This window comes from Simochromis diagramma, unplaced genomic scaffold (assembly GCF_900408965.1).
Source record: "Simochromis diagramma unplaced genomic scaffold, fSimDia1.1 OVJJ01000355.1, whole genome shotgun sequence".
Taxonomy (NCBI): Eukaryota; Metazoa; Chordata; class Actinopteri; order Cichliformes; family Cichlidae; genus Simochromis; species Simochromis diagramma.
The window spans coordinates 1,636,613-1,661,762 of record NW_024387174.1 but is presented as its reverse complement, the minus strand read 5'-3'; the positions used below and the strand labels follow the sequence as shown (position 1 = coordinate 1,661,762).

General features: G+C 44.1%; 1 protein-coding gene across 2 annotated transcripts in view; it reads left to right on the top strand.

Moving 5' to 3' along the window:
• The first annotated feature begins 20,172 nt into the window (after nucleotides 1-20,172).
• adcy8 (adenylate cyclase 8 (brain)) overlaps nucleotides 20,173-25,150 on the top strand; it is a 124,855-nt gene continuing 119,877 nt past the window's right edge. The window contains exon 1 of one of the 2 annotated variants that reach the window (XM_040049308.1): nucleotides 20,173-22,586. In XM_040049308.1, coding sequence (XP_039905242.1) covers nucleotides 21,687-22,586 — 900 coding nt within the window. In that variant the 5' untranslated portion in view covers nucleotides 20,173-21,686. The remainder of the gene's footprint in view (nucleotides 22,587-25,150) is intronic. The other variant, XM_040049309.1, reaches the window with a different exon arrangement.

The window sequence follows — 25,150 nt, the reverse complement described above, 5'->3', positions numbered from 1 at the left end:
GACGTGAAAGCGCGTATCGCTTTTACTCTCAACAAGCAGCGGGTGCTGTAACGCAGTCAGTTCTTCTTTTACTCTTATGCTGTTTTGTGGATCACAAGGTTTAAAACTACTTATAAACACACACACACAAAGTAACTCCACCAGAGTGCCTATTTCGGGTCACTTTTGCCGGTCCAAGCCCGGGTAAAGGAGCAGGGTTGGAATTGTGACATTAAAAAAACAATAATTGCTAAAAGAAATTTAATTTGTAGTTCTAAATAAACTCTAAATGCGTTTAGGACGTTTTTTACTCACTTTATGTCTCTTCCACGATGTTATTTCTCTCTCCAACAACATAGGTTACAATTAGATTAGCATGACCAATTATGCAAATTAGGCGATGACGTCATTTAGTGACTTCTAGCGACTTTTAGGACAGCCAATAGCGATTTTCCTTACTGAGGAGTTGGCAACACTGGCTCTCTCTCTCTGCGACTGTGTGTTTCCTGGGTGAGAGAGCGCCTTTTTGTTGTTGTTGTGCTAAGCTAACAGGCAGAATGCTACAAGCATAGCTCTAAAGAATGTAGCATCATGGACAGTGTAGTCCGTGCTGCTGGGAGAATGGACTGCCATACCCGTTATGTGTCTGTGAGCGAGGGAGGGAGAAAAAGGAAAAGTACGAGCTGTCATCGAGCAGAAACGGGAGCTGGAAGCATGTAAATATAATAATAACTACTGCAGCCAAGAAGAGTGTCTGACGAGCCCAGCTGTAAGTAAGCTATTAAGACTCTACTGTACACCGTGTTCATGTTTTCAGTAAGTTCTGTTGGAGCAGCCTTTCAACGCCTCTCTCTGTCTCTTGCTAGCAAAGTTGACCCAGACAACAAAGTAAAGCTAGTTTTCAGCTACGAGCCCGACACGAACCCCACGTATTAGCCAGAGGTCCCTTTACTACGGTTTGGAGCCGCGGACCTTCAGTAACAGTAATAAATCACAGCAATAGTACATCCATGTAGTTGTAAACAGCATGATAATATATTAAGTAATCCAAAGTATTCAGAATACGTTACAGAATACATTTTGGGGCATGTATTCTGTAATCTGTAATGGAATACATTTTAAAAGTAACCTTCCCAACACTGTCCGTGTCTAATTAGTCTAGTTATGTCTAATTATTGTTTAAGGGAAATAAAATAAAATGTATTTTTTTAAAATTCATCATATCATTGTACATCTTCCCTCTGAGTGACCAAACCATCTATACGTACTGCTTCAAAGTATGCGTGTCTATGTTGTAGATCAGTAGATCATTAAAATAATAATAATAAGCAGTGCAGTGAGTCACTAATGAGCGCGCAAACAGTCAGCAAAGCTTCAATATTCAGTCAGGAATAAGCCCTGCACAGTCGATAATTAAGCTCTAACAATGTCTCTGCGAGTTAGTTCATTAGTTGCTGATTATTATTTACAACATAATTCAGGATTAGGAATTATGAGGGGAAGTACCTGGGAATGAAAACACTCCAGATCTTTCTGGTTGTTCTTGCCAGTGCTAAAAATAGATTTTCATTCATGGCGGGAATAAAACGTCTCCCTCCACTAAACATTTTAAACAACATCTCCAGTAAAACCGAAGAAAAATGAAAAGCTGTCCAAAGCTGTTCTAAAGACCTGCCTGCATCCTGATCATCTGCATCAGAATGTCTTACAGAGGTGAAATCTGAAACCTCTTATTTCAACTTGCTAAACTGCAGACCTGCAGTGAGACGTCGTGTGCCGGGCATCATCAGCGGAGCAGCCGCGCTCACGTGACGAGAGGAGTCCTATTCAAAGCGCCGTTCACTGCAGGAATCAGTTACACTCTGCGGTGCGTGATGCTGTGACACATATTACAAAGGCAATACATCATTTTCAGACATTTACTGACTCTCTCAAAGGCCAGCAGCCTGCTGTGCCTTAAAGTAAATGAATTTGAAATATGAGGTAACAGCAGCACGCCTGACTGAATGATACTCTCTGATGTTTAAACAGTATTATGTTTGATTGCATCCTGTGTGTACGCAAGAAAAGCACAGGAGTATAAAGAGATTTAAATAATCCTGGAAATGCATCAGTCAAATCTAAGGTTTAACCTTAGATTTAGATATAACCCTAAAGTTATATCTCCTAGACATTTGATAAGGGGGAGAGAAAAATGAACGATAGATGCATGTTTCCATATGCTTTATTTCCTGCTATGATGCAGAGTTTCTCGCTCTATAATGTGATGTGCAGACAGACGCTGAACTGTTTTCTTTCAGTGATTCTGCTGCCGTGCGCCTGATCTAAACGCAGTACAGGATGTGCTCTCTTTTTACCGCTCTGCCACGCACAGTCGAAATCGGAGTTAATCAAAAACAGCTTTTTGCTTTTCACGGTTCAATGAGAAACCAGGAAATAAACATTTCAGCCAGGTGCATAGATGGGTTCTTTTTTTCTCACCGAAACCTGTTTCACAAGGCCGAGCATGTCTGATCTGAGACGTTCCCGTCCAAAAAGAAGAAAAAAGACACTTTCATGTCTCGTTTTTTCAAGAAATAAACTGCAACAGGAAGAAGTGATTTCTTCCTCGGCTCAAACAGTAACCATCGTCTGAACGATCAAATGAGGATGTTTGAGATATCCAATCAAAGGAAACAAAAGAAGAATCAATCTGAGAAGAGAAACAAATTAAGACAAATTGCTCTACAGCTGTGCTTCAGTGTGAAGAGATGATGTAAACGACCCCAATGGCTGTGGCAGACATCACAGTCGCAATTACCAATTTCCATCTCAGCTTCTCGAACATCAGCACCGAGACTGTCTTCAGTTCAAGGTGGCAATCAGCGTAAAAACAGTGTTTGATTATCGATCGGTCCTTTCTGATTGGCCAACACGACTGAACACAAAGCCGAGCAATGACGACGACGAGCCCAGCGCAGCAGATTACAAGGAATGAGAAGAGGAATGAGAAGCGAGGGAGGAGGATGAAGAAAAAAAAAGCCATCTCTGGATGACTCATCCCCTCCGGCGGCCTTTCAGATGTGATGCCAGCAAACTTGGTTATTTGAAGCAGGCTCAAACCGCTGCGCCGCCCTCAAATATGATCACTTCCAGAGCCGGCCGAGGCCTCCGTGACTCTGTGACATCCGGACATCTCAGCGAGTTCTCCTCTCCGGTTCACAGGATTAAACGTGTTTATCGCCTGGAACATGTGAGGGTGATTTCTGTGTGTTTTCACGGCTTATAAACTTGTTTCGAGACTTCCTTTACTATTAGGTAATGCATTTTTTTTTTCCAGACTAGTGCAAGGATTACTGGGGACATTATTTCATGCAGCTCAGGCTTCCAAAGTTGCATCCTGCTGAGCAAAGACACGGCAGAGGTTTGGTGATGATGTAAAATGAGGGAATGTTTGTGGGGGAATTGATTTTTCTTTTCATCTCTGTAGAAAGTATCTGTTTGGTGTGCAAGCTTCTCTAGTTCTTCACAGAGGGATTTCAGCAATAAAGAGCTGCTCTAGTCGAAGAACGTGTCCAAACAAGTTTATCTTTTCTTTTTATACCTTACTGTGTTTAGTTCTAAATGATGAGGCCCCATCATATCTGAGAGACCTTACAGAGTTCCCAGAGTCTTAAATGTCCCAGAGTCCCAGTTAGGGAACCGGGTACCAGTTAGGGTTCAAGGGACAGACATGGTCTCCAGAGTTTAGACTAGACTTCAACGTTTCCTTTATAGTTAGTACTAGTACTCATATTCATTCACATATACACAGTGGAGGCGAATAGAGTAAAACTTTTATCAATGTTACAATATTGATTTCATTTCTCAAGACGATTCACGGTTCAATACATAATGCAGTGAGTCAGACTGTGTTTACAGGAATCACCTGCTGTCAAACATTTTGTACCTGATGGGTCGGTCACAAGCAGATATTCCAGCCTCTGGTTGCCAAGGTAATTCTTTAATGTACTCTATTAAGCACTCACTGATATTCAGTGTTCATGGTGTTCTTCTCTTTCTTGTTCCTATTTTATTTCCTGATTCATTGATTTTATCCTTTATCTGCTCCTCACCAGGTCTGTGAGGTGCGCTGGCTGTCAGGATGAGTTTGATCTGAGGCTTTCTGAATAGAGGTTCTGATGGTTGAGGACAGAGTGTGCTTAAGTGGAATGTGATTGAAATTAATGTATCATGTATGTATTTATAGGCTTAATGCCACTCTGTCAGCTTGGCCTTGGACTGATGTGACTGTGCGAGGTTTTAAAAGAGAGAATCAGTGTTTTTTTTCTTTTCTGATTTTTCATATTGTCACAAACTGCGACTGTAGACAACACTGAATGAATTATTCATAACAGAGTGGCTTCACGTCTCCAGAGAGTGCATCAAAGTCAACTTTTCCTGAATGTTCATTCATCTGTGAGCTAAGATGTTCATTAAAAGCTTTCCTGAAATTTGATTTGGTTTGTCCACTTTACTTAAATCTAATTGCACTTTGGCTGCAGTCGATGTGGAAAACTTTGACTCAGCAGGAGTCAATGTAATCAGCCAATCACGGCACAGCTCTACAAGGTCCTGCGCTTCAAAATCATTTGGTAAAAACTCTTTAAACACACCAGTGGCAGGGCAGAATTAGCCCAGCACATGGTCTCAGGGAAAAATCAAATAGGAGTGTTTTAGTCACGACCATACCTGCACAAAAACTCATGCCAATGCATGTTGACTGATTTTAGCTCTGAGCTGCCTGAGCTGTAGAGAAACTTAAAAAAGAGCGATGCAAACCAAAAATGGAGAATATTCACCTTCAGAATAAAAGTTGTGCTTTAGTGCTGTAACCAAATGTTTTCAGCAGACAGAACTTTTACTTTGAAGGCAGCCACCCTCTGTTTTCCAACTATGTCTCACTTTTTCAAGTTTTACTACGACTTGCCAAGTAATTCGAAGTGTTTGCAGACAAGTTTGCCCCAAATGTGCAAATTGATGGCGATCTGCAGAAAACTGCTCACGACCAAAACAGCTGCAAGGCGATTTTTTAGTGTGACCAGTTTAACACGAGCAGCAGAACTTACAACTGCTCGGCAAGTTCAGATTTTTCTTCAGCGAGGAGTGGTTGCTGGATGGATGCTAACTGGTCTCTAGGCCTGCGTGACTGAGGCCTTAGCAAGCTGCATCCATAAACCTGTAGGTGAAGTGCTAAGATAAAGGTGTGCTACCCAGGAGGCAGAGTGTTTCATTGGCTGTTTTAGGTTTATGTATCAGTCTATCATTTTGTGATAAATCATCTATCACTAACATGAGTTCACACTCTTTTTTTATATCACACACACACACACACACACACACACACACACACACACACACACACACACACACACTCAGTAATAGCACAATGCTGAGCTACATGTAAGTCTCACTTCTTCCATGGTCAAGGTCGTAGTGGATGGTTTACTGCTTAACAATAGAGCATCTGTTATTTTCCATAATAGGATTTTATTAACGAAGGGTGTTTTAAGCCCTTGTGGAAAGAGATTGCAGGCAGCGCGTTGCACAGCTGCTGTCTGTATTATACTGAAAGCATCAAATTCATTGGGAGAGAAGTGCTGAGAAGTTTTGGAGGTTGTCGTCATCCATGAGACTGTTCCCACTCCTTCCTCCTCATGATCCTGGAATTGGTGAAGACTCCCTATTTTCAAACTGTGTGTAATCAGCTCAACTTTTAAATGCCACCAATTTATGTCACTGGACCAGGATGCACTCTAAATATTTAATTAATTTCACCTTTTTAGGTCATAATATAAGAACGATAACGACACAAATCTTGAGCCACCTCCAGTTTCTTTATATTTTGTGTCCACTGAGCCAGACTTTTAATTTTTAAAGTGAGCTTGAGCAACAGTTCTTCAGGCTTTCTGAAGGTCTTTCAGGGTTTTTGTTGGACACTGGCTGCTTTTTAAATCATGGTTCACCTCAACACACTGACATAACTGGACAGGAAACTGGCAGGCCTAAAAAACACAGCAGGTGAACAGTGTCTGAAAGTCATGTTCTTATGAAATAGGAAAAAAAAACCCAGCAAAGAGCTGACACAGAGCCTACTGTTCACTGAAGCCTCATCAGATATGGTCTCAGTGGAAGGATGGCAGTCAAGAAGCCGTTCTTAAGGAAGGGAAGCAGGAGAAAAAGCTGAGGTAAGAAAATTATGGAAGTAATGAACTGAACAGCATTGCAAACAGGTTTTATATAAGGATGAACTGAAAGCAGCCATGTGAGAAAGTGCAGTTCATGCATTAGGTTCTTTTTTTAACCGCAACACAAAAAGATGTACAATCATTTTCTCAACGTGCACAATTCTTATTGGCGCATTCCTTCACATCATGCTGTGGCTGTTCTTTGCTCTTTGTAAGCAAATATATTCCTCACTGCTGCCGGGGGGACTCATGTGTAACTTCAGTATGTGTTTAAATCCTCAGATATCTGTGAGCAGACGTCCAATGAAGTCATATACATATGCAGCCACTGGCATGTATGCATGCCCGTGAGCACGTGCACACACTCAAGCACGCACTGTAGCTCTTGTACAACACCGCCGGCATGCTGATGGCGGTGCAGCACATTGGTGGTGGTATATGAAGTGCAGGTAAGTGTTGCAGGAGGAGGAGGAGGCATGGAGTGAGTATGTACGTGAGATGACAACACTTCTGCAGTCTCTCTCAGTCCCCAGCCTCCCTCTGATCTGTCAGATAAGCTGCAGCTGTGTGAATATCTGCTCCACATTCAAGGATTCTGCATCCCGCACGCAAGAAAACAGTCCAGAGCTGGGATCAGGGCGATGCCCAGGAATCCTCAGACACACATTTTAAGCCTTGTGTTAGAAAATTTTCTTTATACTCAAATATATTATGCACCTACCTAAGAAAACACTTTTTCCAGTGGTATTGATTTAAAGGCTTTCCACAGCATGTCTCTGTCCTGTTTTCCTCCCATCACCCCAATCGGTCGTAGCAGATGTCTTCACATGATTATGCTGGAGGTTTCTTTCTTTTGAAAGAGAGTTTTTCTTTCCCACAGTTGCCAAAGCACTTGCTCAGTAGGGCAATCTGATTGTTGAGGTTTTCTGGGGCGACCGTGGCTCAGGGGGTTGGGTAGCGCATCTGTAAGCAGAAGGTCGCTGGTTCGATCCCTGGGCTCTCTGTCCTGGTCGTTGTGTCCTTGGGCAAGACACTTTACCCTACCGCCTACTGGTGTTGGCCAAAGGGGCCGATGGTGCGATATGGCAGCCTCGCTTCTGTCAGTCTGCCCCAGGGCAGCTGTAGCTACAACTGTAGCCTCCACCAGTGTGTGAATGTGAGAGTGAATGAATAGTGGTATTGTAAAGCGCTTTGGTTGCCTTGAAAAGCACTATATAAATCCTATCCATTATTATTATTCTCTACTTTCTTTATAGTATGAAGTCAAGACAATACAATAATACAAAGAGCCTTGAAGCAACTGCTGTTGTGATTATCACTATAAATAAAATTTAAATTGACATGAACTGAATTTTTGACAGTAAGGGCCCATTCATTATATATTTGGTTCAGTTCAGGATTTTACATATACATCATTCAAATAACTGCAAAAATAGTCTTTTACTGGTACTCAAATACATGCCTGGCAGTTCATCCGTCTGTCCATCCATCCGTCCAGCCATCATCAGTCTGTCCATCCATCTGTTCGTCCATCCATCTATCCGTCCGTCCGTCCATCCATCCATCATCCGTCCGTCCGTCCATCTGTCCGTCCATCCATCCATCCATCATCCGCCCGTCCGTCCGTCTGTCCATCCATCTATCCGTCCGTCCGTCCATCCATCCATCATCCGTCCGTCCATCTGTCCGTCCATCCATCCATCATCCATCCATCATCCGTCCGTCCATCCATCATCCATCCATCATCCGTCCGTCCGTCCATCCATCCATCCATCCATCCATCCATCCATCCATCCATCCATCATCCATCTATCCATCCATCTGTCCGTCCATCCATCCATCCATCCGTTCATCCATCCATCCATCCATCCGTCTGTCCGTTCATCCATCCATCCGTTCATCCATCCATCCATCATCCATCCGTCCGTCTGTCCGTTCATCCATCCATCCATTCATCACCCATCCATCTGTCCAACCATCCATCCATCTTCTTAACCACTTGTCCAGTCCGAATTGTGATGGATTGCTTGGAGGCTTTGCAGGCGCAGTCCAAGTTTAAACTTAATCAGAACAAAATGAAATAAACAAAATATTATTTATCAAGGAAAAAAGTAAAAATGTCCAAAACTATTTTTTTTAAAACAGCCATATATCACAGAGGCATGTCGAACTCTCTCTCTCTGGCTCTGAGAGCATTGCTCATCCTACTGACTAAACCGAATCTACAGTTAATCACTCACATCCCAACTTTCTGGTACAAAACTTTTAAAAAGTTCAAAAAGGGGCAGCCGAGCAGCTAAAATCCAACTTCAAAGAGTTGGAAACATCGAAACAACACAGCATCGAAACTGAGCAGAGCTTCCAGGTCAGAAAAGTGAAGCCAACATCAAGTGGCTTCTTTTTAAAGGCCACCGGGGGGGGGGAACAACCCTTTTCTCTGACCTCTTTAAGGAGTTCCTTGTTGACTTTATGGACTTGGGCACTCATTTCAGGTCATACTGAATAAACATTAAGTTCATACAGTTTACTTATTCTATGTGAAAGGCAGCAGAATTATCCAGGACATGCTCACTGCGTGTGCCGCTTCACTGTCAGATCTGCCCCACTTTTAAATCCCCGACACGCCAATGGTGTAAACGTTCATCCTGAGGCTTCAGAGCGAGACTTCAGAAACCAGTGGATGATATCATGGAAACTACATCCACCTTTCATCCTGTCTGCGATGATATAAACATACAGATGACAAATAACTTTATTTGGGTATTTTACACAATCTTTTTGGACACAGGTTTGTAATATCTCGTATCTAGTAGTTCTGAAACCTCATTTTTGCTCTGGCTAAACAGCTGACTGTATCTAAACTGTCCACATGTGTGACTGTGACAGCGCTCCGTAACGTCAGCAGTTTGTAGTCCAACCCACCGACTCTATGATTAGCATGCTTGTTTCAGAGCTCTGGAAAGAGCTAACATCATTACAAAGATGAATTAAATTCAGGTTCCTTGCACTGCATCATTTCTGCTGATTGTCTGTCTGATCCAATCAGCTGAAGTCTGCCTGGATGTGACATCCGCAGCTGCTTACTACTTTCAACTTTTCCTACAAACCCAAGTTTCCCTGTGAGGATAACAAGGAGTCTTATCCCTGGATCATGTTTGGCCCAGATTCAAACTCCATCAGTGCTGCACAGAGACGAAAAACAAGACCTCTATTCTTTTTCTGCTTCCTTTAGTTCCATCCACTGATGAGCGGTAATCCAGTGGGGAATGAGGAGTCTCTGCCAGACTGAGTGTCCAGCCGTCTTGTTATTATTTGGCTTAATAAAAGTCTGTTTTTTGGACTGTTTTTATCTTTTGCAGAGCTCCAGTTTTGAACCCTGTTGAGTCCACAGCAGTGATGGAGAGTGCAGAGAAGAGCATTCCTGTCTAATTATTAACCTTTGTTTAACTAGAAGGGCGACCGAGCTTTAGCACTCTGTTTCCACCTGCTCCCTTCTTCAGCGCTGCATTAACTGTTGGCAGATGGCCATCACACATGAATTAGAGCGATTGAGCTGAAGAGGTTTGGAAAAGCAAGAAGTGACATTTACTGACAGGAAAATAAGTTTTAATAATGAATCATAAAGCAACAATGTGTCTGGATGTGAATTATAAGGATCTTTTGTGCAACTTATACCGACTACAGCACTTAGGACCCATATACTTAAATTTTAGACCATAAGCAGTGCCATGAATTTCACCTAAAGTTTCGAGCGCCCACAGAGATGGTAAACAATTAAAACTGCTACGGAGCCTTGTGCTGATGTTCTTCATTTTGTGCTGTGCAGGCAGAGTGCCAGCTTGACACGAGGCAAAAGCTACACATTTTCTAGTCTGACGCACACTGCAAACAGAACTGTAGCGCTGCACACCAGTCCTTCCAAAGCCAGTGCAGTGAAAATACTGTAAACCACCTTCTTTGAGGTGTCGGTCGTTTTAGACGACACAAACTACCTGATTAATAACCCAACTCTGACTGACAGTCATTGGAGGGATGCAGGGGACTCTGGAAATAAATTAAAGACATGCACGTCTTCCAACGTCTTTAAGTTTTTAATCTTTGGACTTTTCCTATCAAAATGTAAATATTTGCACTCGTGTTCAGTCTCCGGGGTTATAATTATACAGCACTGTCAGAGAGGAGGAGGATGATTGGTCTTTACCTACAAGAAGCAGGAATTCAGCAAATGATAGTATCATGTAGTCACCATCATGAAGGAGTGAGAGAAACTGAGTCAAGGTGAAAATCCTTCCTGCCAGCAATGTTGAAAACTGTGCACAAGTACATAAATACTATTAGTGGGATTACTTTTGAAGGCATTTTTGGGGCTTTAGGTGGTGACACTCACCCTGAACAGCTTCTGTCTCTGCAGCAGTGGTTGGATGATAAGACAGGCACTGGAAAAATTAAATCCTGAGCATGACAAAGCCACCGATATGATCGAAGTGAGAGCCAGCACGCTGCAGCAGGTAAATAGTGACATCACCAACCTCTACATGAACCTGTTAAACAAACTGAAGAGGGGCAAGAGCATCTCAGCTAAGCCTGGTGAGACCAGTCTCTCCAGTCCCTTCATGATATGCAAGGTTAAGCCAACTGGTCTGAAGTCGTTAAGGCCAGAAGACGCGTCTGTCTTCGGTCCCAGCAATAAACAGGACACAAAACAATGAGATGACATATTATAACCTCTGTCTATTCAGCGTATTCCTGCAAATCACCTACAGCCTGTTTAATAACACCAAGTAACATACAAGTAATGCTAGAATTTTCTCTATATACAGTTTTTATGAACACTTAAAATAACTACGGAGACCAACCCGAGGTAGAACAGGTCATCTGTGAATCGAAGGTTCAGTGGTTCGATTCCTGGATGCTTAAATTTGTATCACATTGTTACATCAGGCATTTTTTCCAATTTTGTTTTTCTTTTTGGGGAGAAAAGAAATCACACTGATGACAAAGAAGTCGCAAAATCTCACTTGTCTTTAAAGGGTTAATGAGGCTTGTAGTAGGAAAGCACTGTGAGTGCTGAGAGTAGAAAAGTAGTTTTTTATGTAGGAGTCTGCTTATGTCCTTCATTTATATTCAAGTGGCACCAGGACTCACCACCTGGACACTTTAAAAATGTTCCCGGTGAAGGATTCGTTCGTCAGCGGTGTCGACAGACTGACAGAGGGAAAACCGAAACACGTCTTTATGTTCTGCCCCTTGTCGGTAAGTAACTCTTATTTTTCTACCCTGAAACTTGTTAAAACAGGTTCAGAACTTGTGGTGGAGAGGTCCTCTGAGACCTTGTCCTCTGTGGGTGAAATGGACCAGAAATCAGCCTGCCAGAGGAATTAATAAGGTTATTAGTCATGCTACTCAAACAGCAACACAGTTTCACCAAACACAAATAAATAATGTGGAATAAATCATAATGCGGGAAGGAAATTGTACACGCTGGCGTGCGGTTACTGCAGTGGTTTGACAAATGAGGTGGTAAATGACCTTCACAGCGGGCGGCTGGAGTCTGAAAAGAGAAAAGAGGAAATGTTTCTGCAGGTAAAGGGAAAATGTTCAGGCCCACAGAGGCGGGAGAGGCATTACAGCAGCAGGGTTAGAGGTTCAAATCCCTCTGATTCATCATACAGATGACTTATAAAACTTTGTACTATGTAGAGAAAAGGCCTGTGACGAATGGCAGTTAAATATTCAGCACAAATCATTTTTTTAATGAGGATGAGGTGGAGATAAACGCGTGCGATCAGCCAGAACTCTGAAATCCCGGCTTCTTCTGATGTCTTATAATAAAAGCTCATTTTTTATGTATGATTCATGCGCGGACTCAAACTTTCCTCAAGGTGAGGAAAGGTAAAACTGTTCTTTTCTGCCTTTGTGTAACTGCTTCTTACCTTTTCATGCGAGGATCCAGGCTACAGAGCAAAGAAAACCTCCGTGCCAAACATCAAATATTTAGTGTCCTGCACATTAAAGTTTCTTAATATTGTCCCTGCTGAGTCAACACACACACACACACACACACACACACACCATCTGTCCTTTCTTGCATTGTTTTTTTCTTTAAATGTGAGTATTTGTGTCTTGATTCATCGTTTTTGCTTCATTTACAAACACCTGGATTTGAATATATTCTACTAATGTCTGAGTTTGGAAATCATCTCAGTCGTGCTATTGAAGCAGCATCAAGTATAACCTCAGATGGACACATGGATACACCAAAATGCTAATACTGAGGATCGACAGCGTGAAGTCCATGAAATGGGTGGAATTACGGTTTACATGCGGCCTGTGGTTCCTGCGTGTTGGCTTGGTTGGTGCACGTAACGAGCTGGATGAATGCCTGACGTCCTGCAAAATGTGAAACATCACAATAACTTGAAACGTGAACTCACAGAGAACTCATTGCTCACCGTTTTCCCTGCTAGCCTCTTTCTATCCAAGTCCAAACACGGCTATCACAGTAATAATAATAATAATAATACATTTTATTTAGAAGCGCCTTTCAAAGCACTCAAGGACACTTTACAGAGCAAATAAGAGAAGCATAAAAACAGGAAATGAACACAATGATATACAGGTGGGTTTTGAGGGTGGACTTAAAAAGGGGGAAAAGAAGTGATGTTTCTGGGGTCAGGGGGTCGAGGGGCAGAGCAACTCAAAGCCCCGCCCCCATGGTAATAAGACGAAATGAAGGAACAGAAAGAAGAAGAGAAGAGGAGAATCTGAGGCACCGGGATGGGATAGAGATCTGTACCAAGTCAGAGAGATATGGTGGGGAGAGAGAATGAATAGCCTTAAATGTGTAGAGGAGTATTTTAAAATGAATGCAGAGTTGAACTGGGAGTCAGTGGAGGTGCTTCAGGATAGGGGTGATGTGGTGAGTAGAGTCCTAGTAATAATACGGGCAGCAGAGTTCTGGACACACTGAAGCTTGTTGAGGGGTTTTTGTGGCAGGCCAGATAAGAGTTATCTGATGCAGTACCCAGCATCATTATCTTTTTACATTTTACATTTAAAAAACTTCACTGAAGCACCGTTTGAGCACACTTTTTCTTATTCTTTTTAAGGAGGTCTTTTATATTCCAGCAGATATTTCTGGGATCCTGCTGCACACAGACACACAGACGCGCCCTGGCCGAGACACCGAGTGTCTTTCAGACTGATTGTAAATGGTGGCCATTAAACTCGGAGTAAAACATCAAGTTGTCTGAATCCCAGTTAACAAGATGAGCATCAGGACCTGAACTGACAAAGACGTCGGCAGATGTTTTACTCTTGTAATCTCCAATAAATAATTAATAAATTAATTAGTGGCTGAGTCATTCTCGTTGGATGTCTGTCATCTTAATGAGCTTAATTTAAATTCAGGACTTTCAGCTTAGTGACTCATCTGAGTAAAAAAAAAAATCTCCACGGCTGATCTCAGAGCTGTTGTTCATTATTCATGGTCCGTGGAGCAGCTCGAGATGACATCATCACCACAGTCTGTTCAGCCAGACGCCGCCGCAGACTCACATGTCGGGTGATGTAGAAGCACGGTATGAGCTTTACCATCACGCTCTTGGTTTAAGGTCCTGCACCCTCCACGGTACGGAGTGTTGTTGCTTTTCAAAAGACTTCCTGTTGCACCACATCTGAAAGCTGGAGGTTAATTTGCAAATTCATATTTTCATTTCACTTTTGAAAACTTTAAATATTGATCAAAAACCTCCATCTACAAAACATAAACTTATCCTGAAGGGATTTGCATCATGCTAAGTTTCGCTTCTTTTCTTTCTTCTCCACCTGTTCATAACCAGCTCATCAGTCCTTGTGTAACGACGCCTGTGAGCTCCTCAGTTATCAGACTGTGTTAAACTGTACTCGAGCAGTTTACCCACTTTCTCTGCTTTCCCGGGCTCTTCTTCTTCTTCTTCTTCGTCTTTTTATAGTAGGCTGTTAATATGTTTATGTCTGCAATAAGTTGTACATTTTAACATGGGCGTTAGAGGAACTGCATGCAGTTTTTAGCTTATTTTTTCAGCCATCGATTCTGCTGCTCGGTTTATCGCATTCCCAGTTTGTCTTTTTTTGTTTAAATATGGATGCAGCCTGTTTTTTCCTTTCCCTGCATCTTGTCTGGGCTCTGCGATCACCGGTTTATGACCTCTAGATTGGATGTTTGACTTAGCTCTGCCTCTTGCATAATTTTTCCTTAAAGAGCAAATCTTTTTATCTTTTCAACTTGGACTGTACAAATGTTAGGAGTGCTCACAGCGGGCTCATCCATCGCCTAAAAACAAACATTAACCACCAGCTGTGTTTATACTAAGTGCTTCCTTAATTGGAAATATGTCTGCAGTCCTTTATGAATCACAGACAAAACGTTGGACCTCAAATTAAACAAAATACAACAAGAAAGAAAGAAAGAAAGAAAGAAAGACGTTCTGCTCAGGGCAGGTTGTAACCTCCAGCGGAGACGAATGATGAGAATAAAAACTCCTGCAGAGCTAAAAACCTTCCCATGTCTCCCTCCATTATTCAAGGTAGGACCTATTTTCGCTCTGGAGCTATCCGTGGGGCTCGGCCGGTGCAGGAAGTGCAGCCTTGGCACATCATCAGCTGATGTCTCGGGGAAAGGACACATCCACCCTTGATGGGAGCGCATATGAACAGAGGCTGAGGCGTCCCTCACTTCCTGTCATCTCATCATTGAAACCTCAAATTATGGCCCCGTGCAATTGATGAGCTGTCACGCGTGACCCTGTGGAGCCGTCAGGGCGTCGACACCCTGAAATGAGCGGGTCTGGGCGAAATGGCAAACAGCTTAATTTCGAGGGAACGGTGACACTTTGACGGACGCGCGGTGATGTATGCACGCTCTAATGTGGCAGCGGGAAAGTAAATGAAGGGTTTTGCTTTAAATGGCCTAGACTCGCATCAGCACCTGATTTTCATGACAGCGCATTAACATAAAGCAATTAAACATGCTTTAGTTAATGGTTTTCAGGGATTTCGTTCAAAAGAAGCGAATGCATTACCTTTAAAAGAAGAAACACCGACAATTATCACGTCCAAAACTTCACAAATACAAAAGTAATTGTTCAATTGGGGGCACGCTGTTTGTATTTTACCTCTCTTTGACAAGATAAGCATGAAATGTGAAATTAGGAAGTCACATGGAGGCAGGTTTGACATTTGAAATGTCTGCAGTGTTTGTAAATGAGCACTGAATAATCAGTTACAGCCACACCAACACTTAGCATCCGATTTAAAAATGTTGCTCTGTGAACGAGGAGCTCTCGAAGCACGATCAGGCTGCAGTGTCAGGGTTCAGAGGTCACGCTCTGCAGCTACGTGCACACACTCTCTCCTTCTGATGGCGATCTCGCTTGGCACGTTCGTGTTTCAGCGCTCGCTCCTTCGGTGGATTAGCTGCTCCTAATCTTTGTGACTTTGTATTAATAAACTCATTTTCTGAAGAGCAAATTGAAAGTCGCCTTTTTGAGAAACAAACAAAACTGCATTCCAAAGCACATCTACAAAAACACGGACGGCGTCGCCGGTACGAGCGCAGCCAGGATTTAATCAGACTTAATCCCTGAAATTTTATGAGTCAGGTGTTTACATGGAGCATTTTTTACTATGTTTATGCTTTTACTGATGGTCCATATTCAAGCAGAGAATATAATAAAAAGACTCTATAAATAGCAAATATATGGTTCATTAACCCTCTGAGGTCCCATCACTGGTCTATATTAAACCCCGTTTGAGGTTTTCTTTTTGTCCCTTGGTTGTCAGGATTTCAGAGATCAATTTTCAAAAGACAAAAAACCATCACACTGATTTGTGACTCTGGGCTCTTTCCCCCCTTTTCTATGTTTCCCTACAGTTTCCCTCGGTCAGGGGCTGTTAGAGAATTTGGGGGACAAACTCGGAATATTCTACAACCAAAAATGAAAAACCAAAGTAAAACTAGAAAGTGGAGCTTTGATGGGATGCAAACTCTTGACTTGTGGGTGGAAGCCTTCTCATTTCTGGCACCCCACCTACCTCCCATTATGTTTGCATCTAGTCTCCTCTAAAATTCACTTCATGCTCGGCCGAAAAATTAAAACTGGCAAACAAAAGTGGAGAAAACGACCAAAAGATTTCAAAGGAGAGACCTCCACCAGCTAGCAAACAGCTTAGGATAGAGATGCACGTTCAAGCAGTAAGACACAGATGGAGGCGATGAGTGCGGAGCAAACAACCAGAATACAGGGAACTGGTTAAAGGCAGGAAGTAGAACCAGCCAAAACACACAAAACACTACCAAAATAAACAGGGAGTGGTTAAAGCATGGAGATGAACAAGGAAGGTGCAGCCATTAAAAAACATGGAAGAAAACCATCAAACAAGTAAACGCACCACAAACTCCTGCTTGATAATATTAGTCATCTTTAATCTGGGGCTCATTCAAATCTGCTCTGATATGAAGTAAAACGTCCATAATATAACCTGAGAATGAATCTAATCTGAGCCTGGGAGGCCCTCGCATGTTAATCACAAGCTTCAAATTAATTATGAAAGAACTCCCCAGAGATGTTTTGACAGTCATCCTCCTCACATCGCTACTTATTGTCTTGCCAAGGGGACACTTGTTAAAGTGAGATTAATTCAGATTAAGTCATAGCGTCGTGAAAATGCCCAAAAAGTAGTCAGAGTATTGGGGAGGGAAGCGAGCACGCTGGAGACTCCGTGGTCTCCTGCTGTGTGTGAATATCTTGTCCCACTTTTCCTTATCCGAGAGAAGCAGGCTCGCCGGAGCTCGCCGCACCGCGATTAGATTGGGTGAAATTACTCCCCGCTAAACCTCCAGGAGCTGCATGGGGTCCTTATGAGGAGAAGCAAACCCTACATTGACTCACACATGGCTCAGGGCAGGAGAAAAGTTGCCTCATTGCTATTCAGTCTATTTTTACCCTCCCCTCGCCCGCCTTGTCTCTACACTGGCTTCTTTTTTCCCAGGAAAGGAGAATTACTGAAATCCTTCCTCAAATAGAATCTCACCAAATGATATCGAGTGCCAGTGAGAGCCGGCCACTGTTCAACGTGTCCTTTATTTGTCCTCAGAAGTAGGCGTCAGAACCGATGGGGATTAAAACAAGACTAATAATGTAAATCTGCAGTTCCCACGTCTTCACGAAGACGAGCTGCAGCATATAAATGAAGCCGAACATCAGAGGAAACACTAAATACTGCATCTCTGCTCGTTCACAATCTGAGCGAGTAAATTCTGTTTACTTAATAACTACAAGGAAAATGAATCACTGAATAATAAGCAGTGTCAAAATATGATGGAAATTTCATTTAAGCTAAAACTAAACCACATCACCACACAATGACAGACCTGCACCTCTACAGGTTACAGTATAACCTTTCGTGCTGTCATATTATGCGCACATTTGCATATACAGTGTTGACTGTAAATAAAAGATGGACACAGCCACCACAATATCATCTACTGGTGTCTGAGCTCCTCGTTTTAAAGCCTACAAGATCCACAACCATCTGTTTCTTTTCATGCATTTTATTATTTTGTCAGAGATTATTACATTTTAACTACTGATTTTATCTACTGTTCCTTTCTTTTTTTCCATTTTAAATCATGCTTTTTATTTGTTTTTGTTTTTCATGTCTCTATAAAGCACTTTGAATCACCTTGCTGTTGAATTGTGCTATATAAATAAACTTGCCTTGATGATACCAATTTGTAGTTAGCTAAAAATAGCTAGCTTGGTTAGCAAACTGTAGAAGTACAAACACCTGCAGATAATAATAATGGATTAGCCCAAAGCACTTTACAATGCCACTATTCATTCACACACTGGTGGAGGCAGCTACAGTTGTAGCCACAGCTGCCCTGGTGCAGACTGACAGAAGCGAGGCTGCCATATCACGCCATCGGCCCCTCTGGCCAACACCAGTAGGCGGTAGGTGAAGTGTCTTGCCCAGGGACACAACGACCAGGACAGAGAGCCCGGGGAACGAACCGGCGACCTTCCAGTTACAGATACGCTTCCCAACCCCCTGAGCCACGGTTGCCCTTGGCAGATACCTGCCAAGTGACAGGTAAGTGACAGAATAACAACATGCGGGAATTTCACTCACTAAAACTGATCCACAGACTTCTTCCACAGGGTTGTGGTATATTAACCGTACAAGCAAGCCATGTATTTGTCAGATAATTGTACTGTAAATCCTCAAAAAACATTTCAAGCTTCATAAATGAAGCCAGGTTCAGTAGAGCTGAAGGAACTCTGACCATAGTTCAGGAGACACCATCAAGATCAGAAGTACTTTAGTGATCAGAAAGCGATGAGGAGTCACAGCTGAATGGTGAGTTTAATGGGATTTTAGGGCTCTTTGTGTTATTTCATAAGCTTTATGTCAGTTTCACTCATGCAGACTCTGATGATGAAGGTCATGTGGTATGACGGAGAGGTCTGCAAGTGGCAGTGATAGGAACTTAGTTAAAAAGGTTTATTATGATGCACAGACAGGAGTTTGATCATTGCAGACTGGAGTCTGGTTTCAGCAGAGGCTGGAGGCCAGGTGAGTCTGCCAGGTAACATGGGACGAGTTATGGACCTGAGGCAGAGCGCAGGAGAGGTAAATTACCAGATTAGAAGAGCCCATGTTTGTCATGGCTCCAGGTTCTTATTTGGTTCTAGAGTATTTTGTGGCTGCTTTCCTTGTTTGTCTTTACTTCCTGTGTGTGTCCTTGCTCTTTTGTCAGTGCCTGGTTCACACCAGTGTGTAACTGTGTAATCACTCCCTGCTACGTAGTTTATTTTTGTCTTTCCCTTTGTCGAGTTCCCTGTTTAGGCTTCCTTAAGTTTCTTGTACTCAAGTTTGTTTCATCCTGTGAAGTTCCTTGGACTTTGTGTATCCTGGTGTTTGCAAACGGGCACTGAAGATTAATTTTTTTATTTACGCCTGTCATTCCCTCCAGGTAATACACGACACCACGGTTCTTCATTCAAAGATGGATTTGTGACTTAGCTTCTTTGCACATGCTTTCTTGACTGCCCTTTGCATCACTTTAAGGGGCCTGTGCACAACACAGAATGTAACTTAGTTCCTACCCCAAAAGGAACAACAATAAATAAAGGAAATAAATAAAATACATAAACACAATAAATTAAGCATACTGACATTTATGGCAGTTAAAACATCACTTGCCTCTGCACCACCATTATCCTTGTCTCATGTTCGGGCAGGTATCTTGCCCAAGGATATTTGTCCAGACTGGGGGAGCCAGGCATCAAACCACCAACCTTCCGATCAGTAGATGACCTGCTCTACCTCCTGAGCTACAGCCAATTCACATTCATGTTTCTTTCAGTAAATCATTTAAATCTACCAACTCTTGTCTGTTTTGTCTGTGCCACATAGCAGGCTCAATGATCAACCATTGAGGATGTGAGGTCTGTGCCAGTGGTGCTAGTTTCAGTCCTGTTTAAAGAGTCGGGGAAACCTGCAGTCATCTGAGACGAAGAAAAGTCAACGTTGATTATGAAGAAACGTTCCTCCCCCGGAAAACACTACGTCCAGATGAAAACAATCAAGTTTTTGGGATTTCCTTACCTGGATGATTGAGCATGGATCAAGACAGCACGCTGTAATATTTGACAGATAGCTGCACTAAAAATGCCCAAGAAACTACGGTCAGTGGCTTCAGTTAGTGGAGGTGACGAAAGATACTCCCTAACTCCTGAATCCAAATGAGTGAGTTTTAAACAGATTCTAGCCCCGTTCGGTTGTTATAAAGGGTGAACTTAGTTACACGTACTACAGTGTATTTTGTAGCCTGCTGTAAATATGGTTACTTTAGCTGTAACAATGGGTATTTTAACATGGGAGTCAGTGGGGATCGACTCACTTTGGGATCCAGCCTCATGTGGCCGTAAGAGGAACTGCAGCCCACTTCTGCACTGGCTTCGTTTTACAGCCCTGGAGGTTGAGGCTTGGACTAAAACGAGCCTCCTCCACTGCAGCAGTATGTAAATATGACAGAGGATAATAGGAAGCTACAGAGCAGCCCAGGGAAATCATAAACAGTGTGTAGGCTGTGCTTAAGCGACACCGTTTAATCCCAAATTTGGGCAGCTGAGAAGAGAGAGAGTAAAAGGAGGGGGCAGACAATGGAGGGGAGAGAAAGGAAAAAAGACAAAGGAGGAGAAGAGCGTGGGATGATAGGGACGGTTAAGACGAGGGGAGCGCACACACACGCGCGCGCGCGGAGGTGTGACGTCAAACCGGAGCGTAGCTGACACGCTCGCCCCCCGGTGCCACTCGCTGACCAGTCTCCCGCTCTCTGCAAATCAACTCCACGCGGGTGCTACTGCACGCCCTTTTAAAAAAAAACACTGTAGGAGGAGTAAGAGGAGGAGAAGGAGAAAGAGCCAAACCCGGGAGGTCTCACGCGGAGAGAGACGGCTCGCGGGAGGACGAGGAACTGGAGGAGGAGGAGGAAGGAGGCTTCGCTCTCTGTCAGCCTCGCGCGCACAGCACGCGGAGGCAGAAGGCATTATTTACTGGACGCTTCCCATGGAGACGCTCTCCGTCTCGCGCGCCGTCCTCTCAGAGAGAAGCGGGTAGGATTGTGACCGAGGGCGGCTCTCTCAGATCTCACAGCCAGGTGTTGCATCCCCCCCCCCCTCCCCCGTTTCGATGGGGAGGCCTGAGGAGGGTTGAGTGGCTCGCGCTCTCGACTTTAATCTGGAGCCTCGCGCGCAACAACAAGTTGATATTTCTGAGTCGTCGCCGAGTTTCTAAGAGAACAAGATTTTTGGATGTTTTTTCGTGTTTTTTTTTGCTCCTCTCTGAGTTGCTGACCTCACCGCTGTCTGGATCTGTGTGCTCGCGTGTGTGTGTGTATGTGTCGAAGACAGAAGACTGGAATTAATGTGAATATTCGTGCTGCAGGCGCAGATAGGACAGCCATGGCACGGTAAAGCGGACCGAGCTGTGCCAACGACGCACGAGCCATTTGGAAATCTGGTCTCTGTGCCGCGTGCACTCCTCGTGTCCCCGCCTCGTTTTTCCCGCTCCTGGATTGCCGCGGCACCCCGATGGTGCGGACGGTTGGTGGCTCGAGCTTGGACACGCCACCCGGTGATTGTTGTTGTTTTGTTGTTGTTATTGTTGTTTTGAGACGCTTCTGACGATGCGCGCGGTTCATCTTGGAGATGTTTTTCCTTTCCAGTAGGATTTCTGTGCGGGTTTTTTTCGTTTTTGGAATCGTTCGCGCGACAATGACCTCCAACCCAAGAGAGAAGCACGCGCCCCCAGTTCAGTGCGCACGAGAGGACGTTGTCTCCCCCAAAATCGCCGAGCTCCTTAACGCGCGGGAAGGGTGGGTTACGAGCCTGTAATCAGTGCGGCGAAGACACACACAGACAAACGGGACCAGCGCGCGCGGTGGCAGCTGCCATGGAGCTGTCAGAGGTCCGGTGCTCCAGCGCGAGCGAGGAGCTGTACACCATCAACAAGACCCCGAGCAGCAGCAACAACAGCAACAGCAGCGGCAGCGCGCGACCCAAACGGCTGCTGTGGCAGAACGCGGTGCGGCACATCACCGAGCAGCGCTTCATCCACGAGCAGGGCGGGGGAGGGGTGAAGGGCATCGGACCGGACGAGCCCTACGACCCGAGCCAAGGGGCGCGGAAGCAGTCGGCAGGGCGGACGTCGGTGGGAGACCGGCACAACAACGGCGGGACCAAAGTGTTCCCGGAGCGCGCCAGCAGCGACCTGGGCTTCCTGCAGATCGACTGCGCGCCGAGCAACTCAGACTTCTTCCTGAACTGGGGCTACACGTATCGGGGCGTGATCTTCCCCACGCTGCGCAACTCCTTCAAGTCCCGCGACCTGGAGCGGCTGTACCAGCGCTACTTCCTGGGCCAAAGGCGCAAGTCGGTGGTGGTGATGAACATCCTGGACGTGGTGACCAAGCTCACCCTGCTGGTGCTGCACCTCACCCTGGCCTCCATCCCCATGGACCCCATCAAGGGGACGCTCCTGGGCTTCTTCACGGGCATCGAAGTTGTTATTTGTGCCTTAGTGGTGGTGCGAAAGGACACCACGTCGCACAGCTACCTGCAGTACAGCGGCGTGGTCACCTGGGTGGCAATGGCCACGCAGATCCTGGCGGCAGGGCTGGGCTACGGGCTGCTGGGCGACGGGGTGGGGTACGTTCTCTTCACTCTGTTCGCCACCTACAGCATGCTGCCGCTGCCGCTCACCTGGGCCATCCTGGCCGGCCTGTTCACCTCGGGGCTTCACATCCTGGTCCAGCTGCTCATCTCCAAGAATGTGCAGCTCTCCAGCAACCAGGTGAGCCTTCGACATACCCTGCTTTCACGTCTCCTCCATTCCTCTGCTCTGTCTTCTTTCGTTTGCCCGAAGCAGCTGCTTTATCTTCCTCTTTCTCCTCCCTGAAACTTTATCTTTTTACGGAGCGCTGATATTTACCGGAACTCTCAGCTGTGTGATGATGTTTCACTTTCCAAACCTACAGTCGGTTTATGTGCAGCTGGCACGTGTGTTTTCCCCGTCTTTTAGAGCGCACAATTACAGTCGTAGACTCCACGACCAGGTGTGAATTTACCTGAGATGTTTCGTGTCGCCTGTGCTTCCCCGACTCTGGCTCAGGTGGTTTGATTTTTTCGTGTTTTAATAATGAAATGCGTCAGTTTGTGACAGCAGCCTGGTGTGACTGCCTCAGAGTGCTGCAGGTTTCAGCACCAGGAGCTGTCCAACACACACAGACACACACACACACACAAAGGAGGGCCTGAAATGCAGCTGAGCTCCACACAGGTTTAGCGCCCCCTGCTGGTGAAAACAATAATTTCAATCTTTTTTGGTAAAAATGCATCAAATTCCAGGAGGTCTTTTAGAGTCAGATGCTTCATATGAAAGTGTGCAGGTGAACAGCCGAGAGGGTGATATTTCTAAATGTGCTTGCCTTTGATTGTCAGACTGTCTTATGGCACCATCATCATATATGTCTGAGTCCCTGAAAGCACCAAGAAATGAACACAGAGCTCTCAGAAAGCTTCAAATAACCGCAGCAGTCTGTCAACATCGACTGAAGAGCTGATCATCAGATGTGGAAGTAAACAACGCAAGCTAATGAAGCAGAACACGATTCTGAGCAGTTTTGTTGCTACTTAGTATCTGATTGATGGCGAGAGAGGGAGCGGCATGTTGCTGTAATCCATTAGTGGCCTGTCGTTGAACTTTCCCTCGAGGAGGGAGATGTTACAGCTCAACTATTTGATTTCTCAGCTCGTTTTGTGGAATCTTTGCTTTACACGGCTCTCGGTTTACAGACTGAAACTTAAATTCTATTTCAGTTCAGTTTGTGTTTATAAGGTAAAGACTCTACAATCTAAGACAGACAACACTAACAATATGAACATGGACACTGGGGAGGAAGAACTCTGTTTTAGCTATTTGCTGTTACATGTAGGGGGTCGATGAAGAAACGACAAACAATAAACAGAACTATTAATCATAGGCAGGTAAAAATAGGTGCCTCTGTTCTGTTGGAGGTTCCTTCCTCTTAAAAGGGAATTATTTTTTCCCACTTTTTCCCAACTGCTTGCTCATAGGGGGCTGACTGATTGTTGGGATTTTCTTTCTAATATTGCAGGGTCTTTACCTTACAATATAAAGTATCTTGAGGCGAATGTTGTTGTGATTTTGTCGTGTTAGAAATAAAGTTGAACCAATTTAATTGAATTGAATTAAAAGTTTGGATCTTAAAAGTAGACAGGGTGTCTTCTGAACCCAAACAGGAAGCTGCTTCCGCAGGAGCGGAGCCTGCCTCCTGTTCTGCTTTTGGAAATTTCAAATCAGTTACTTATTTGTTTGTTGTGACCTATACAGTCAAAAACCTTCAAATATCAAAGCTGGGTCCACGTTGCTGCAGTAAAGAATCGTTCCAAAATGTCCAGGCTCCATATCCAGTTTGACTCCCAAATGAAATCAATCGTAATTTTGGTGAAAAATGTACAGAAATCTGCCCATAACGTTTGGTAATCCTGCTAACAGTCAGACAGATAATCTGAACCACTGAAGCTTCTTGAACCTCTTTGGCAGGATTAAATTGTTATTTTGAGGTTTATGCAGGCAAAGGGATAACTTTCTTTTTTAAGTTTAGGGATTTTATGAATTGATGCAAAGCAGTCAGTGAGTGTGTCCTGGTACTGGCGACCAAGTGCTAACCCTGCAGTAATCCACAGTAATGTGCTGAAATGATATAATTGCAAGTTAAACCTTTCACTGCATGGTTTGCACACTAAAGTATTTGACTCCCTTTTTTTCTTTTATCTCGTTGAAAAGCTCAGGAGGTATCGAGAGTGTTTTCCATTAATCAGAAAGCCAATGATTTCATTCAGAAACTGGCCCTAACATCACTGGTGCCTCTCTACGATAATGTGCTGTGTTTCTACTATAATAAATGCAGTGTGAAGAAGTGAATGTGGTTTGTATTGCAGCACTTTGTGTGTTCAGTAAAAAAAAGCTTTTAAATGCAGTCCATTTGTGCTTTGTTTTCTTCCTGTTTGCTGTCACGAGTGAAAGTTCAAGTCAGCGTCGTTATTCATCAGTTGAATTCTGACAACGTGGTTTGTTTGGTGCTAACAGAGTCTGAGGATTGTCGTGTGAGCGCTGAGATAAATTGTTGGGTTGGTCAGAGGTTTTCTTCCACATCCTGCAGACGTCCCTGAACTGTTGGTTTCGGTTTACAGACGACCTGCTCTGCTCGTTTCTAGGTCCCATTTTGTCCATTCGTGGACGTCACCCTCCCGCTATATCAACATTTCTGATTGGCTCCCATCATATTAGGGACATCCATTCAGTATGACATCATACCGAGGCAAGAGTAAAAA